The 17,018-nt window shown below is 33.5% G+C and overlaps 3 protein-coding genes across 3 annotated transcripts; 1 reads left to right on the top strand and 2 right to left on the bottom strand.

Annotated features, from left to right (window-relative positions):
• Positions 1–294: 294 nt before the first annotated feature.
• LOC140958399 (auxin-induced protein 22B-like) lies at positions 295–1,381 on the top strand. Its single transcript, XM_073415830.1, has 2 exons — positions 295–591; positions 740–1,381. Exons 1-2 carry the CDS (start codon positions 404–406, stop codon positions 1,110–1,112), a joined length of 561 nt encoding a protein of 186 aa, XP_073271931.1. The 5' UTR covers positions 295–403; the 3' UTR covers positions 1,113–1,381.
• A 957-nt stretch (positions 1,382–2,338) lies between these two features.
• Positions 2,339–5,161, bottom strand: LOC140960548 (protein OSB1, mitochondrial-like). The gene is made up of 5 exons (XM_073418851.1): positions 4,656–5,161; positions 3,268–3,406; positions 3,092–3,176; positions 2,883–2,989; positions 2,339–2,683 (listed from the first exon to the last, which is right to left on the bottom strand). Exons 1-5 carry the CDS (start codon positions 4,994–4,996, stop codon positions 2,495–2,497), a joined length of 861 nt encoding a protein of 286 aa, XP_073274952.1. The 5' UTR covers positions 4,997–5,161; the 3' UTR covers positions 2,339–2,494.
• Positions 5,162–6,599: 1,438 nt separating this feature from the next.
• Positions 6,600–9,448, bottom strand: LOC140959777 (transcription factor UNE12). The gene is made up of 6 exons (XM_073417790.1): positions 8,812–9,448; positions 8,528–8,647; positions 8,099–8,164; positions 7,584–7,649; positions 7,411–7,488; positions 6,600–7,333 (listed from the first exon to the last, which is right to left on the bottom strand). The coding sequence occupies exons 1-6, from the start codon at positions 9,184–9,186 to the stop codon at positions 7,103–7,105; spliced, it is 936 nt and encodes a 311-aa protein (XP_073273891.1). The 5' UTR covers positions 9,187–9,448; the 3' UTR covers positions 6,600–7,102.
• Positions 9,449–17,018: the final 7,570 nt, after the last annotated feature.

Here is a 17,018-nt window from a genome sequence, read left to right as displayed (position 1 = left end):
TTGTCCCACTCGTGTTCCCTTCTTGTCTCAAAGTAGGCCTAGACTCTGTCCCTTATCTGACCAACACCTCTATCTTTACATATAAATTCTTGTCCCCACAAGTGAACGTGGGCATGCATCCCAATAATTATTTCATACAGCTATTATTTATCATCAATTATCTCATAATAAAAAATTTAATTTATACTTTTTACACGGCAATTGATTAATCAGNCGCGGGCATGAGAGCATGGTCGCATGGGGACCATGAATTATGGAGTCTATCAGTTTCATGCACACGTACAATCCCCTCCCTATAAAACTCTTTCCTCACAAAACAAATTTCTCCCCACTAATTAAGCAGCAATACAGAAAATTTACAGAGAGAAGTGCTGCCAATCTTTAATTTATTTTATCAAAAGAAATGGAAGCGATTACGGTTTTCGGGAACGATCTAAATCTGAAAGCGACTGAGCTCAGATTAGGGTTACCAGGAACAGAAGAATCCGAGCAGCTTCAATCTGTCAAGAACAACAAGAGATCTTCTTCTGAAATGGATATTTCAACCCAAAAGGGTACTGGAAACCAAGAATGCGACGGCCCAGCTCCGAAGTAAGTTTGTGAATACATAACACACACACACACACTCACACTCACACACACACACACACACACACACACACACATATATATATATAGATTTTTTCTTTATGTAGAATGAATAATCGTGTGCTGATCTCGAATCTTGTGGATGACATAGGGCACAAGTTATCGGTTGGCCACCGGTTCGATCTTACCGGAAGAATGTTTTGACGAAGAGGCTGGAATCTGATGCGTCTGGGATCTTTGTGAAAGTGAGCATGGATGGAGCTCCTTATCTAAGGAAGATTGACCTTAATGTATACCAGAACTATTTGGATCTACTCAAGGCATTGGAGAACATGTTCAAGTGCACCATAGGTGTTTACTCGGAGTGGGAAGGGTACAATGGATCTGAATTTGCACCAACTTATGAAGACAAGGATGGGGATTGGATGCTAGTTGGAGATGTTCCATGGGATATGTTCATTGTTTCTTGCAAAAGGCTGAGGATTATGAAGGGATCTGAGGCTAAGGGATTGGGATGCTTGTAGATTCGCAAAAAAGAAGGGATTTTACAAGATTCTCAATTTCATGCAAGAGAAACCAACCCTTTTGGCAAAATGGCTTCTTAATAATCAAGAAATTCAGTGATTTGTTACTTGGAAGAGGGTGAAATTTCAAGGGTTAATTTTGGGCCTCTGTAATTTTTAGCTTTGTGGCCTGCAACAGAGACTGCAGATACATGGATATATAGAAGGGTTTTCCTTTTACCAATTATGTACAGATGCTAAGAGAAGTTGATGGTCTACTTCAATGTTTTGGTCCCTTTTGTTTTATTACTGCTGTAGCATATTCTGTAATTAGAAAAGAGAAATGGCCGACATGAGATCAAGAATTTATTTCGGTCTTGTTTTCGTGTACCCATATGAAATTGAAGATTATTCTGCTCAAACCAGGGCTAAATTCCTCCAATATCCATATTCAATCTTCTTAGACATTAACTGTAATGGTATAATCAAAGTCAAAGTTAATAAAGGGTAAGCAGGGCACTTATTACCCATCAATAAATTTCAAATTTGTATGTACTATTCCTGAAGAGTACAAATCTCCAAAAAATTAACACTGATCAATCGGTCCCTTGTAAAATTTATGGGTTGCGATCAACTACACTCGACAGGAAAATGACCAAAAGGAAAAATGATGCCTAAAGGTACTTACTCTGGCTGATATTAACACACACTTGGCTTATTTACCGAAATCGTCCAGAGTAACACCTTCCGTTCTTATAAACAATTTTAAAGAACTTGTTGAGAGGATTCATGTTTATGTTCTTCGATGTTTGCATCTATCATACCCGAATGTCAAATCATTTTGATATTTTGACCAAGGAATGTACATCAAACTGATTGTCGTATTTTCTCGTAAGCATGCCGAGAGTAGTTGTATCTAATTTCTTTTATCTATAAATTTAATTTATCGATAAAAATAAATATTAAAGAGCCTGATTTCAAATTTAGAATGATTCTATAAGATATATTCAAAACCTCCTCCGAGTATCAAACGGTGTTTCAAATGCCAAATGATCGACAATAAACAACCATCGGGCATTGAACTTTTGAAGAGAATCCACAAAGCTATAGAACTTCAAAGTGTTGAGGTATTTAACTAATATAGGAGGATTCATGTCAATCACTCTGATGATCAGACACTCCAAAGTTCTAAGAAAGAAGGCGACGCCAAAACTATAGAACTTCAAAGTGTTCAGAAAGAAAGCGACTCCAAAAATACCAGCAGATAATAGCAGCAACAGAAACGGAACAAACTTTCACAGGGTACAGAAAAAAATTGAAGCTTTAAAGCAGTACAAATGAAGGGTTTCCGAATAGTTTAAGAACTATACATTAATAAATCCCGAAATCATAAAGATGAGTGGCTAAAAGGGCCCAAGACTATCGACAGTCATAAAATTTACATTCTTACTGGAATTTTGCTCGTGGAATGACTCCATTCTCGAATCGAGTACAGCAAGTTGTGATTTTACCCATGGTGGATTATACCTGCCTTCAACCCATAATGCTTCCCCAGTATCTTTGTGCTTGAAGTCTGGATAGTTTGGGCTTCGCTGTATAGATAAAATTAGCACTTAGGAACCCCAGTGGTAGACAAGGGACAGGATAATTAGTGGTATTTCAGATATAAGGTTTACCAAAGAAATGATAGTTAAAACCTTTGCATTGAATAATGGGAATAAGAAAATGGACCACGTCATTTTCAAGAAAGAAGGCATCAGCAACGTGATAGGTAAAAGAGAGAAAGACTACCTTGTTCTTCCTATTATCCCACCATTCCATGGGATTGGCGAAAAAGGCTTGCCACAGTTCTTCCGGTGAACCAGTAGAGTTCGCAGCATAATTGTTTTGTTTCCTGCCTGCAAATTAATTAAAACCATTTTTAGAGTTGCATATATTGACATGAAGCAAGACCACATAAACTGTTTGCCTAGAAAAGTGGGGAAGAAGCGGTCAAATACCTGGTGTAGGGGAATTAGAATCTCCCGTGTACAATGAGACAGCTGAGAGGCTCTTCTCTATGAAATTTAGTTGCTGAACAACCACCTGTCCAATTTGATAGAAAATACATGCAAAAATATATTAGCAAGAAACAGTCTGCGTCTAGAAGTGATGTAAAAATAACAGAGCCAGAAACCTTATAGTAGGTCTGCTGCTTCTGATCTTCACTTTCAACGATGTCTGAGACTAAGCGACCTGAGACATATATTTGGTGACCTTTCTCTACATGCTCAGAAGCAACGTGAGCCAATTCATCCCAGAAAGTCAAATTAATCCTGCAAATATCAACAAAATATGAGGTAATGCTAGCTGAAAGGTTGTCATAAGTTAGCAAGGAACATACCCATTAAGACATAAATGCTATCAAATGTATGACCAAGGTCATGGAATCATATTAAACCAAGTATCAACTTTAACCCATAAAGCCTTTCCAAGCAACACTAATGGCTCCACATCATAATCCTGTGCGGTTCATTGAATCTTCCACATTAAACACAGAAATCTTCCTGCTAAATGCCGTATCGAATAACTGAGAGAGTTAATCCTATTAACAGATCTTAGCCAAAACATCCCTTTACGCCTGGTATCTCATGAAGAATCAAAGTCAATACACATACTCACAACGACCACGCAAAAATGACTGGGAGAAGTACGTTTGCCCGACTACCGGCCTTCTCAACCATTTCCACAGCAGAGGTCTTATATATAAAATCACTAAGCCTTGTGAAATGAGATGGATACTTGAAAATTATAACTTTAATATCAATTAGAGATTGTACATATATATGTATGCTAGCACAAATGCAGGTGGCAGATTATTGCCAGGAAAAAAAAGAGATTCCTCATTCAAGGTCCTTAATTTGGTAATGGAATGTATCCCGTATATTCCATAAGTACATTACCATGATCAAGCCATCTTTCTGTTTCCAGTCAGTTCAAATTTCTAATCCACCGCTTTATCCAAATAAATGAAAATGTTTCAGAAGTACCATTACTAAAATCTGATCCTTAGAGGTTACATTACAGACATGCTAGCCAACCTAATATCAGACTAAGCCAAATGAAGTGAGAAACAACTTTCAAAGTACCGCTATCCACAAAAATTATATTACAAAAAAAGTAGCATTTCTGATGGAAACATGATTTACAGGATTGTGGTCCTCTACTGAAAAAAATTAATATTATACAACTTTTTCTAAAAAATTTAAATTTTATGCGAATAATTTCAGGTAACAAGATTAGGACAACGACATAGGCTAACTCAAAATATCAGCCAATTAGATAGAGATTCAAACAACTTAAATACACCCCAAAATTGCTTGCCAATTAGGAAGGAAGCAATGGGCAATGGCTCACGACATCGAACAGAACAGTAGTTGGTCGTTTACTCATCCAATGATATTGAACAAACGCATAGATTCAACCAAAAATATTAACAATTAACTCCAAATAAGAGCACCAGTTAAGCTGAGTCGAGTCAGGCCGGAAGATCTCAGATTCAACAACAACAAAAATAAGGATTACCAAATGGTTTCACTTTGCGATTTCTTGACCGCGAGGCGGGACCATGCAACGACTTTACCAGAAGGAAGGTGTTTGATTTGGACGGGACTCCCAACAATGCCAATCAGCTGCACCGAATTGCAGAGCTCCTTCTTCCAAGGAATCTCTGCCGGTTTCGGATATTGTGGAACCGAACCCGCAAACCGTTCGTACTCGTAAAGCCCAGAATTACTATCGAAAGAGCATTTCAATCGGATTTTTTTGGCTGATTTGTTGAAGTGAAGTGGAAATGAGGGAATTTGTACGGGGTTTTGAGGCAGCAGAAGGGTTTTCGTTAATGCTGCTGTTTTCTGTAACGCCATTAGAGGAGAAATGCTGCGCAACGTTATCACCTCAGCCCAATGCTCGCCGAAATTGTGCTTTAGGGTTTAGCCATGTCGATTTTAATTGGGATTCTTCAGCAGCTCGGGAAAGGGCGAATGGCAAACCACGGCTTAACTGAACCAGCCTCCTTAAACTGGCCGTTGTCAAGGGTTTTTTTTTTTTTTTTTTTTTTTTTNTCATGGATGACCCAAATAAAAGATCTGTCTCACAAAATACGACCCGTGAAACTGTCTCATACAAGTTTTTCCCTAAAGAAATTAAGATGATAACATAAATTCATGTTAAATTCGTTTTTATTTAAATTTAAATTAAAAATAATAATATTTTTTTCATGCTTATTGTTGATATGAGTTTTATTTAAACATTATCTATTTTTTTTTTCCACTTCAATTCTTGGTTAATTAATTATGTTTCAGGCAGTCCCATAATTAGTTTTTTTAAAAAAAAATATTTAGTGTATGATTTAAAATATTAGAGTTGTACCGTTATTATTTACTATAATTTTTGGCAAAACTTATATGAAAGGCTTAGCTTTCAGTAAAAAAAACTACAGTTAGTATCGAGTCAATGTTAAATATTTGATTTTCATGGGTTGCAAGAATTTATTGTCACCAATTATAACATTTGATGAAGCGATAAATGTTTGATCATATGTATTTTATGATTGTACTGATGGACTTTTTCCTTAACAGTAATTGTTCCATATTATTCAGATACAAAATATTTACTAATATTCCTTTCAATAACTTAATTTTAAAACTAATAATGTTCTACCTATCTCAACCAATTCTTTTAGCCTCACAGTACAAGAATTTGCTTGTTTTTCATTTGGATAAATTGCATCATATGATTTTCTCATCGATTGAACTTATATCAAGGGTATTTAAATATTGACTATTTCAAACTGAAAGACATGATAGATTGTGTTAAAATATAAAGTAATAAAGAATGATATATAAAATAGCTATAATATTTCTTTATTAAAATATAATAGAGTAGTGAAATTATTTCCCAAGTTAATGAAAATCTAAACATAAAGTTATATATAGAGAGAAATTTGAAAGATAAAACACCCATTTACCTGTATTTAAAAAAAAAAAGAGCCACACATTTCTCGAAGACAAAAACTTGTGTAAGACAATATCACGGGTCGTATTTTGTGAGACGAATCTCTTATTTGGGTCATCCATGAAAAAGCATCACTTTTTATGTTAAGAATATTACTTTTTATTGTAAATATCGGTAGACTTGACCCGTCTCACAGATAAAGATTCGTGAAACCGTCTCACAAGAGATCTGCTCTTTCTCGAACATAAACTACTAGCAAGCTACTTCCTTTCAAATTATATATGCAACAAAGTATTTCTTTTTTTAGAAAAAATAATGAGACCTGTTGCAGAGTTTAGGACAACCCTCCCAGGTAGGGTGGAACTAACAAGTAACCAACTATGACACGCATTTCCACTATAATTCAGCGACTCGGCCGGCTTTGTAGACCAATCCACTGACCCCAAAGTCCACAATTGAATGTTTTTGGACAGCAAAATCTAACTTTCCGCACAAAAAAGACATCCATTAATCTATTTCTAGCTTTTGATTCCCATTTCCACTGAAATATTACACTTACAATATATGCATTCATTCATGATATCCCTTCGAAGGGTCCCCCATTCCACTACAAAAGGGCTTTCATCACTCACCACAACTGATAGGAAAAAGCTAAACATATCAAGAGAAGTTTGACATTTCCTTCTCTATTCGAGAGGACTTGCGGCGTACTTCTCCATTATTTTCGATATATTGGTTGAATATAGGATCGCCTTTATAAAAAGCAAGAAAAAAACGTCTGACTTAGATTTCAACTAAAAGATAGTGCGAAATGAGGTGTTGCATGATCTCAGTAACAGAGGCTGGGGTGGGGTGGGGGGGGGGGGGGGGATAAAACTCGAAAAGTTTGGGNTCGAAAAGTTTGGGATGGAGGGCGAAATCTTTTAGAGGAAGTGAACGACTGTTCCCTGCTAGTGCTTATCTGGCTTTTGAAGCTGTATTTAACCTTTGGACGTGCACAGGTCTGGTTTTGGAGGTTATGAAGGGGGGTTTGATTCGGGCTTGATGAAAGTGGCTGTGTCTGGAGGTTGCGTGTGGTAGATAGCCGAAGCTAGCGAGATGGGCATGATGCAGAGTGCCTTGGATTGAAGAAATTGCATTGCAGCACCGACGTTTTCTTCCATTAGCTTAGCAACTTGTCGTTCTGTACCATCAACTGACCACTTCTCCCATGCTGGCTGAGCTCGTCCACTGTTAATGCCTTCTTCCTGCAAAAGTACGCAGAAAGACGAATAAAATCATGTTGAGGTCTAAGGAGGGAGATATTTGTTTTCTTCTGATATACCTCTACCGATGTTATTGGAATGTCAGTCACAAGTGGTGCCACAGCACCAGCTCCTCCCAATCTGCTCATGCTCAACACCTGGAAAATTTATGATTATTCAATTAGATGAATCCAAATAAACCTGAAATGAAATCTTTGAACCTTAACAGAATGAAAGTATTTTATATATCTACCTTTACTTGGAGCCTCAAAAACTTCACATAATCCACAATTTCATCAAGCATTGCTGCTCTATCAGTCTGCGCGAAAAAATTTAAATTTGAGCTAGCAGCAAGAATGTGGAAGAATGAACAGCAGTCCATAAAAGACCAAATTCCATATTCACGAATATTCAGCAGAATCAAAAAACGCTCAACGGAATAAAAAAATTATTCCATAGAATAAATAGGATAGAGCAAATCCTAAAGAAGCATCAAGGGTTGATTGTGATTTTTTCTTTTCGGGACATTCAAATATCTCAAACTTTTGCGCTTCTTTCTCAGAAAGAAACCGGGAATGAGAGTCGCGTGATATCTCATGATTGGAAACTTGAAAACCATTTATAGTCCTAGCCCCCTCATCAAATAAAGAGTACTTTCACAGACTAAAGTTCATCATTGGCCAAAGCACGAATGCAAGTTCGAGATTTGACTTCAAAAGCAGAAACTAACGTAAAACTGACAAGCATCATCTGTAAGAGAAAACAAACCTTGTTGACAGTTGGAACCAACTCTTGCAGCGCTCTTATCTTTTCAGCTATTCTTTCTCTGCGCAACTGTAAATTACAAAAAGAAAGCATCTAAGTTTGCGGCATTATATGAATAATAGTGCCTCATTCGCATCTTCCTCAAAACATTCCATTTAGTGACAAGTGCAAATTTCATTCAACATGTTCGTCTCTCGAAAGCTATTTTTGAAACATTATGATTGTTAAAAGACTCATATCCGGGACATATAGGTAGTGTTTGCAAACACTATCACAGTATATCATTGTTTACAAAATTATTTTCTCCCATCAGAAAACAGCCGTGAGTCATCCTTACAAAAAGAGCATGTCCAAAACTTGAATGTCTCAAAGCCAACTATTAGCGCACTAAAATCATAAGAAATATGTTTTCTGTGGAACAAGAAACGATACCCTTTCAGCAATGCTGTGTGGATCTGTAGCTTGGCCTCGTCTAGCCCGAACTCGTGGCCGAACTGCGGTTGGCTGCGGGCCGGGTGGACCTGTATTGGGTATTTGCTGTCCATGAAAACCCTGTAGATAAACATCAAAATTGTAGCAAATAATGAAAACCCATCATCGAGTAAGAGTGAATGAGCTTCAATACCACTGTCCCGTCCAAATTAACTCAATAAGAAACTAAAAATAATAATCTGAAAAAAGACCCCAAACTTCATCCAAAACTAAACGACACTTGCCGATTTAACAGAAGACGAAGCGCCGGAATTTAAAATGTCGTCTCGGAATCTTTTCCCACTCCCCGACGCATCGTCCATTTTCATAAACCCTCCCTTGCCATGATCCAAGCTCAACCCCAAGGGAAACCCGACGCCACCAGCTTGACCAAGCCCTCCGTAAGGTCCTCCCATCCCAACTCCCATCCCCACTCCGCCTAGGTGCGCAGAGACATCTCCGGAGCCTAGATGTAACATCATCGTAGCTGAGGAAGCAGCCACCATGTTGCCAGCATCGTTTCCCGCCAAGTTGGATTCGGCTCCGGCACCGTAGCTTGGAAATCCAAGGATTTGATCAAGGAAGTCGTCTGATGGAGTTTCTCCTGAATGGTTGGCCATGGCGAGTACTTGTACAAACGGGCTCAAGATTTCCGGATGATCTGGAAAGCAGAAATACACAATTGCAGGCCCCGCTGTTCACGATTTTGGAGAGGCGAACACCACTAAATTTGCGTATGGCCGTGCATATACATATATGTATGCGTATATCACAGAGAGAAGAAGGCAGACACAGCAGTTTCTTACTTTCCACGCAGTGATGGATAGCCAAGAAGAAAGAAGAGAGAGCCCGATTAAGCTCAGGGACGATGAATGGGTCCTCAAATATGTTTCCAGTTCCAGCCTTTATATATGTTAATTAATAATCATAAATAAAATTATTTAAAAATAATAATAATTAATATTATTTCTATAATATTATATTGTATATATATCATATATTTTCATTGACGGTTAGACTTATAATCACTATACAAATTTTGTGTCGTATAATAGCAAAAATTTGTGTGAGACGGTCTCACGGATCGTATTTTGTGAGACAGATTTATTATTTTGGTCATCCATGAAAAAGTATTACTTTTTATTCTAAGAGTATTACTTTTTATTGTGAATAATTGTGAATAATGGTAGGGTTCACCCGTCTCACAAATAAAGATTCGTGATCTACTTTTGTATGATAAGAATGATTTCTATTTGAAGAAAATATATTGAAATTGTTTTATAATTAGTTTAACCCACATAGAATATGAATTTGGAATGTTCTTATCATATTTTTTCCTTTACGCAATGATAACATCATAATTTTGAGATAATGGAAAATTTGGCTCATAAAAATAATTTAAATTGATATAGAACTTTTTACTGGTTTTTATATTTTGTTGTGTTTTTTTCATTTTTAATGAACAAAATGAAACAAACGGATGAGATCAATGCCAATAGATATTCAAGCAAAGGAGTTGTGCTTGTTAGTGTGTAAATAGGTACCTATAATTAGAGGAATTAAAATCTAGTTAGGATATAGATACCATATTTTTGGAAATCAAGCAATTATTTAGAGACAAAAACTCACACGAGTCAATTTTAAGAGATAGATCTTCAAATATGAAAAACACAAGTCAATTTTGAGAAACATGTCTCTAACATGATACAATACATTAAAAAATATTTTTTTATGTAAAAAGTAGTATATAATATTTTGTAAATATGAATTCAATAAACTCATCTCACATATATAGATTTTTTAGAGTGCCTCACATGAGACTTACTCTTACTTAGACGATACTTATAAAATAATTGTTTAACACATCACGAGGATTTAACGAATCAACTCGATCATATTTATCTATTTCATGAACCAAGTCTAGTAAAATGTTAATTATATGACAAACCTTCTAATTGCATATACATATGGTTATATCAATCGACAATAGATAATAATCTCTAACTCTTGTTCCTCTCTTTAGATATCATAAAGCTTAGTGGGATATTTTACGCTCTTCCGAATGTTTTATAACTAAGAGAACATTATAAGTTCGGTGGAACATAGAACAATTCCAATTTAATAAGAGTAAATCTCACGTGAGACCATCAATTGGATATATATTTAAAGTATAAAATAATATTTTTGACATAAAAGGTAATAATTTTTCATGAATTGAGTCGGATATGATATGTGTCTCGTAAAATTAATACGTAAGACAATCTCATCGGAGTTTTTGTGATATAGTAATGAGCTAAATCATGGCTCATTGAGTATATCTAATGTCACATGGAGGGAAGGCAGTTTTTAAAAAACGTCATTTTATTTTAATAAATATATATTTTAGAAGTAATTATTATTGTTAATTCCTCTTTAAAGTGCATGAAAGCAAAAGTAAACATCTAAACATCAATTATCAAGCTAGCATCTAAACATTAGACCCGAATTTGTGATGAAAACATATGATGTCGAACCCTTTTGATTAGAAGGAATGTGCAATTTATTAATAAATTAATTCAAAATAATTATCTTGTCTCAGTTGGTTCTCATGTTATATGACACAAAAATATCAATATCAATTTTATGAGATGAATATCACAATCAATCATTTTTTAAAATGTATTATCTTTTACATTAAAAATATAATTTTTGATTATAAATATCCGTTTTATGAATATATAATTGATATGGTAAAAAAAAAGAGTTTTGACTGTGTCCAACCAAATTCGTACCCTACAAGGCATCTTAATCTTAATTGAGGCATTGAAAAAAGGGGGGAGGAAAGTTGTAAATATTTGCACGACAGAGACTAATTGAAGAAATTAGTCAACTTTGTGGACCGTGATTTCTTTAAAATAGTCATAGTCAAGCGAATGAATCATTACACCACATGACATATTGCAAACTCTGAAGAGTAGTTTTCTTGTGTGACGATATTACGAATTTTTATCTGTGAGACGGGTCAACTCTATTGATACTTAGCATAAAAAATAATATTTTTTTATGGATGACCCAAATAGGAGATCCGTCTCACAAAATATGACATGTGAGATCGTCTCACACAAGTTTTTGCCAACTGAGAAACAATTAGGGCAAAAACTTGTGTGAGACGGTCTCACGGATCGTATTTTGTGAGACGGGTATCTTATTTGGGTCATCCATGAAAAAATATTACTTTGTATGCTAAGAGTATTACTTTTTATTGTGAATATCGGTAGGGTTGACCCATCTCACAGATAAAGATTCGTGAGAACGTCTCACAAGATACATACGCAATAATGAGAACGTCATTAAATTTGACTTTATAGTTTTTTTTAAAAAAAAATTTAAAAAAACGGATCCTCGACGAATTCCTTAATTTTTCCCCTAATGACATCGAGTAACTATATATAATTATTCTAAAATTTATTACCTTAATTATCGATGTGAACAAGAGTTTCAAATTGAAATATAAATGGGTAGTAAAAAGCCGAATCTTGAAATTTTGATTAATACATGACTTTTCATCTTGATAATGCAAACAAAAAAATTATAAAATCATAAATTATAGCCACACATATTTGAAATCGTTTTCTGAGCAAATAATGTAATATTATACAAGAGTTAATGGACAACAATTTACAAGTCTCAAAACATCATGGAAGTAAAGAAAACAATTGGATTTCATAACTCAACATACAATCCTCAAATACTATTCAATTCTCAAGAAACAACATATATAATAATTATAATTGCTGAAACGTATCCGAATCTATGATTTTGCAGTCAATTTTCGGTGATTATCTTCGATCTGCAGATTTCCTTTTAAGACAGAGAGTTTTATTGATGGGGTACAATACTTGAAATGTTATTCTGCAGATTGGGATCATAACCCTTGTTTTATAATTAAACAAGTTTTATTACTTCTAATTTGACCCCTCAACAAACCATAAATATAATATATGATATTCACACAATAATATCATGACATTTAAGTCCTCAAGTCAATTCTTATTCTAAATTAGACTTCATAAGTTTATGACTTATTTTATTGATGACATACAAACATTTATAATTACATTCATGGCCCCAAAAATTCCAACATGAAGTGTATCATGCTACTTATGGCTGATGTTGTATCAACATCACAAACTCGTAAAATTCTCGAGAAAGATTCAGCACTCCTATGAGACTGTGTCATGACCCAAATGATACTTGGATGATCATGCATTGCCTGCTTGAAAAGGAAGAGTATTAATACTCAACATCATATTAGTTGTTTGTATGTAGTTGATTTCAGTCAGATGAGAGTTTATTTTATGTTGTGATGTGTTTAGACAAGATTTTATTATATATTATTTTTAGTATTATAATCATAGTTGTCACATTTTGAGCTCGTTGTAAAGAAAATTTTTACTCGTTATCTGTTGTAATTAATTAACTCTAATCAAATTACATAATAATAACAATTAGGAGTTAAAAGGACCTCACAATACCAACTTCTGGCTTCAAAGCTAATTTATTTATCTCACACTGAGTCTGGCATTACCTTTGTTATGATTGTGGTTAGCCAACTTATGCACTCTCCATTCAGCAAACACTTGGAAGCAGTACAAAGAATTCTAAGGTATATATCTCAAATACACTCTTGGAAAAAATCTTTTCTTTGGAAAAAAATGAACCAAAATTAATAGAAGTTTACACAAAAACTGATCGGGCATTATCAGCGATGGATAAAAGATCCACCACCGGTTGTTGTACATATATGTGGCACAATCTTTTGACATGAAGAAGCAAGAAACAATTGTTAGTGGCTCGAAGTAGTGCAGAGACTGATATAATAGTATAATGCTATCAATAAATATAATAAGAAAAATTTATACATTTAATCTTAAATTCATAAATCCATCATGTTTAAATATTGTTTCACTGATTGTTTTGCTTAATATTATTAAAATTTTATTCAAATTTAATAATATTTTTTACTCAGTCGTCGACTAATTACACTCGAGTTTGTTATACTTATTGTTTGTTCTTGACTTTTCACCACGCTCCATGTTTTTTTTTTAATATTAGAAGGGTCAAACTAGATCTTGAACCGGACCTGAAACTCGAACGACTAATTATGTGACCTTGACCGTAATCGACCACAGACGGGCTTAGATTTTCCCGAACCAGACGCAGTGGTCATGGTAGGTGAGAAATGTTGATTCACTATTTATAAAAAAATCCTAATTTGGTTTGGTATGCATGCTCCCTCAAGAAGTTGTTCGTTCTCTAAAAAAGTCATCAGGTGATCATAAGATGTATTGGCACATAAAAAAAACCTCATTTACCTATCCACAATCAAAAAATCGCCAAACAATTTTTTTATGGAGCCCACACCAAATTCAAATATTAATTACCAACAATTAGCATAAAATTTTAAAATAATATTAATTACAAAAAATAAAATTTATAAAATAAAAATACAACAATAAGCAACCAATTAATACAAATAACTTAGATTAAAAAAAATAAGATAATTAAATTATTCATAATAAATAAATTAATATTTCATTGACCACACACGTAGCATGCTCATATGTGTTCAGTCAAGTCAATTCGAAGTTGATAGTGTATTTGACTATCATTCTTCGATTGTATTCTTGAAACTTTTCGATAGAGTCCTGAAAAATAAACAACTAATTTTATAATGACTAATATATTTAAAAATAAATAAATAAAACTAGTATTTGTATACAACGGCTAAAATTTAATTTCTTTAGTATATTTAAAAAAAATAATTGTATATATAATATTTTATAATAATTTAATATACAAATATCGATTTATTTTTTAAAATACAACATGTGGACAAAAGAGCTCCCTCCCACAATGGGAGGTATCCGTAATCCTGAAAGTCCGTTAAATTTTTTTATGGTTATCACTCGTTCACGTCATTGTCACGTGAAAAAAAAAATCTCAAATAATAACATTTTTATAACAGATGAAAACTTTTTCTACAGGTTTGAGACTCTGCAAGGAAATACGAAACGGGGATGGAGATCTCTGATTTTTTTGAATTCGAAGATTTTTTAAAATCCTCGATCTAGTTTGAGACGGATATGAGATTACTATTATCATCCCCTAAATTGTCTCGAAAATAATATTAATAATAAAATAATATTATTATTAGTATAATAATATAATAATAATATTATTTTTTAAAATATTAATAATAATAATATTATTATTAATATTAATATTAATATTATCTTGAGAAAATCTCCAGACTCATCATCGTCTTGCCTCATTAATATTTTTGAAACGAGCATGGGGATGGAGATGAGAATTTGATCATCGCGATTTCGGATTCGTGGAAAGCGAGGATCGGGGCAAGTGTGGTAGTAGAGATGGAATTCAGGGACGGGTATGGGATGGCACGTCCCCGTCCTGCCCCATTGTCATCCCTAATTTCTTCTTTTTTAAAAATAATAATTACAATCAATTTTCAAAATTTATAAATTATATTAATTATAAATCATTTTTAAATATTATAAAATAAAAATAAAAAAAATAAAAAATACAGCATTAAGCAACCAATTAATACAAATTATTTAGATAAAAATCGTAAGATACTTAAATTTTTCATAATTAATAAATTAATCTTTTATTGATCTCACGCATAACATGCTCAGATGTTTTCAACCAAACTAGTCTTTTAACCACATTGCTAAATTTTAATTTCTTTTAAATATTTAAAAAACTAATTATATATTATTTTTTATTATTTTTATTTAATAATGTTAAAAGCGTTCCCAACAACTGACAGAGAGCTCCCTCGCACAAGGCAAAAACTTATGTAAGACGGTCTCACGGGTCGTATTTTGTGAGATGTATATCTTATTTGGATCATCCATGAAAAGTATTACTTTTTATGCTAAAAATATTACTTTTTATTGTGAATATCGGTAAGGTTAACTCGTCTCATAGATAAATATTCGTGAAATAGTCTCACAAGAGACCTATTCATCGCACAATAAGAGGGAGCTCCCCCTTATTGCTCTCAGGAGCTCTCATTGGGATTGTGGGTAGGTATTTTTTTTATTTTTCTTGAAAAATCTCGGGATAGAAATGGATAAACCAAATGACTATAAGAAAATAGTCGAGGTAAGAGTTTGATTTTTTTTCCTTAAAACGATATTGTCCCGTCCTAGTGCTCATGGTTGTTGGCAATTCATTTCTCAAGATATAACGACTACGACTTCAAAATAGTAGCACTACAAATTTTAAAGCCACACGAACTTGAAATGTTTAGAACACTATTAAGATGGTATGCAAACTTTCTAATTTCAAATTCTAAGCGTTAAACTTAAAATCCAATTCCAAGAGTTTAAATCATCCAAAACTTGGATTTAAGCGTAAATGCTTAAAAAAACTCAAAACTAGAAAATAAATCTCGAATTTAATTTCAAAGTTCAAATTTAAGCGTATAAGCTTAAAAAATTCAAACTCAAGATTTTATAACTTGAAAATTTGAATTTTAAGCGTTAATGCTTAAAAATTCGCATATAGAACTAAACTTATAGAGAAAAGAGAAAAAGAGAAATTGGTATAGTGAACGCAAACGAGGTGGTCTTATTTATAAAACATGAAAGGACTTGAATCAAGAGACGTGCTTCTTCATGAAATAGTGCATCATTTCATAAAATGCAACCCCAAAAGACTTCACAAAATTACATGACCTTTCGGCCACCTCTTCATAAAAATCACGTGGCCTTTCAGCCATTGTGATTTCAAAATATATAGATATTTATATATATATAATCTTTTCGATTTAATTTTTTCATTCGATAAAATTTGAACTCAATTAATTTCTCATTCATCATAATTAGTAATCAAGAAATAATTATGTTAACTACGTAGCTCGTTCGAATTATTTTAACGATTCTTAATGAGTACAAAACTCTTTTTTTAATTTCTAGCAGGGATGCTCTAAGGGAGCTCTCTCCCCGCTCCATTTATTTTTACTTTTTAAAAATAAAATTTAATTTGCAAACGAGTTGTTTGATTTAAAAAAAATAATGAAAAATTATAATAAATAAAAATTGTATATAAATTATATTTTATTAAATAAATAAAATAATTATCTATATTAATATGTAAATGCAAAATATAAACAAAGAGTAAGACTCATAAATTAGTTGTTGGAGGTTTTTTGCTAATTGAGAGATGAATAAAGGTTTTTGTTTTTGACGTGACATTGATGTTGTATCGTGGGTCACAAAAAACCCATCATGGTGTTTCTACCACAGGAGATGCCCTTAGTTTTTTCATGCCCAGAGATCTTGAAACCTTTTATGCTACCAAAAATCATGTTGTTATGTTTTGTCTAGGAGCTCAAGATCACTTGCCTACATTGGATTGCTTGCGTTTGTTCCGGACAAGAATT

Source organism: Primulina huaijiensis, chromosome 15 (genome assembly GCF_012295235.1).
Source record: "Primulina huaijiensis isolate GDHJ02 chromosome 15, ASM1229523v2, whole genome shotgun sequence".
In the NCBI taxonomy this organism is placed as follows: Eukaryota; Viridiplantae; Streptophyta; class Magnoliopsida; order Lamiales; family Gesneriaceae; genus Primulina; species Primulina huaijiensis.
Note: the sequence above shows the minus strand (reverse complement) of the source record. Positions and strands in the feature narration are given on the sequence as shown.

What these genes read in the sequence shown, in the direction of transcription:
- LOC140958399 (XM_073415830.1), top strand. Translation starts at nt 404, where the DNA reads ATGGAAGCGATTACGGTTTTCGGGAACGATCTAAATCTGAAAGCGACT. An exon ending in TGCGACGGCCCAGCTCCGAA is followed by an intron (nt 592 to 739) that starts GTAAGTTTGTGA and finishes TGGATGACATAG; the next exon opens with GGCACAAGTTATCGGTTGGC.
- LOC140960548 (XM_073418851.1), bottom strand. Translation starts at nt 4,996, where the DNA reads ATGGCGTTACAGAAAACAGCAGCATTAACGAAAACCCTTCTGCTGCCT. An exon ending in TCGCAAAGTGAAACCATTTG is followed by an intron (nt 3,407 to 4,655) that starts GTAATCCTTATT and finishes TGATATTTGCAG; the next exon opens with GATTAATTTGACTTTCTGGG. An exon ending in TTCTAATTCCCCTACACCAG is followed by an intron (nt 2,990 to 3,091) that starts GTATTTGACCGC and finishes ATTAATTTGCAG; the next exon opens with GCAGGAAACAAAACAATTAT.
- LOC140959777 (XM_073417790.1), bottom strand. Translation starts at nt 9,186, where the DNA reads ATGGCCAACCATTCAGGAGAAACTCCATCAGACGACTTCCTTGATCAA. An exon ending in CACACAGCATTGCTGAAAGG is followed by an intron (nt 8,165 to 8,527) that starts GTATCGTTTCTT and finishes TGTAATTTACAG; the next exon opens with TTGCGCAGAGAAAGAATAGC. An exon ending in TGGTTCCAACTGTCAACAAG is followed by an intron (nt 7,650 to 8,098) that starts GTTTGTTTTCTC and finishes TTTTTCGCGCAG; the next exon opens with ACTGATAGAGCAGCAATGCT.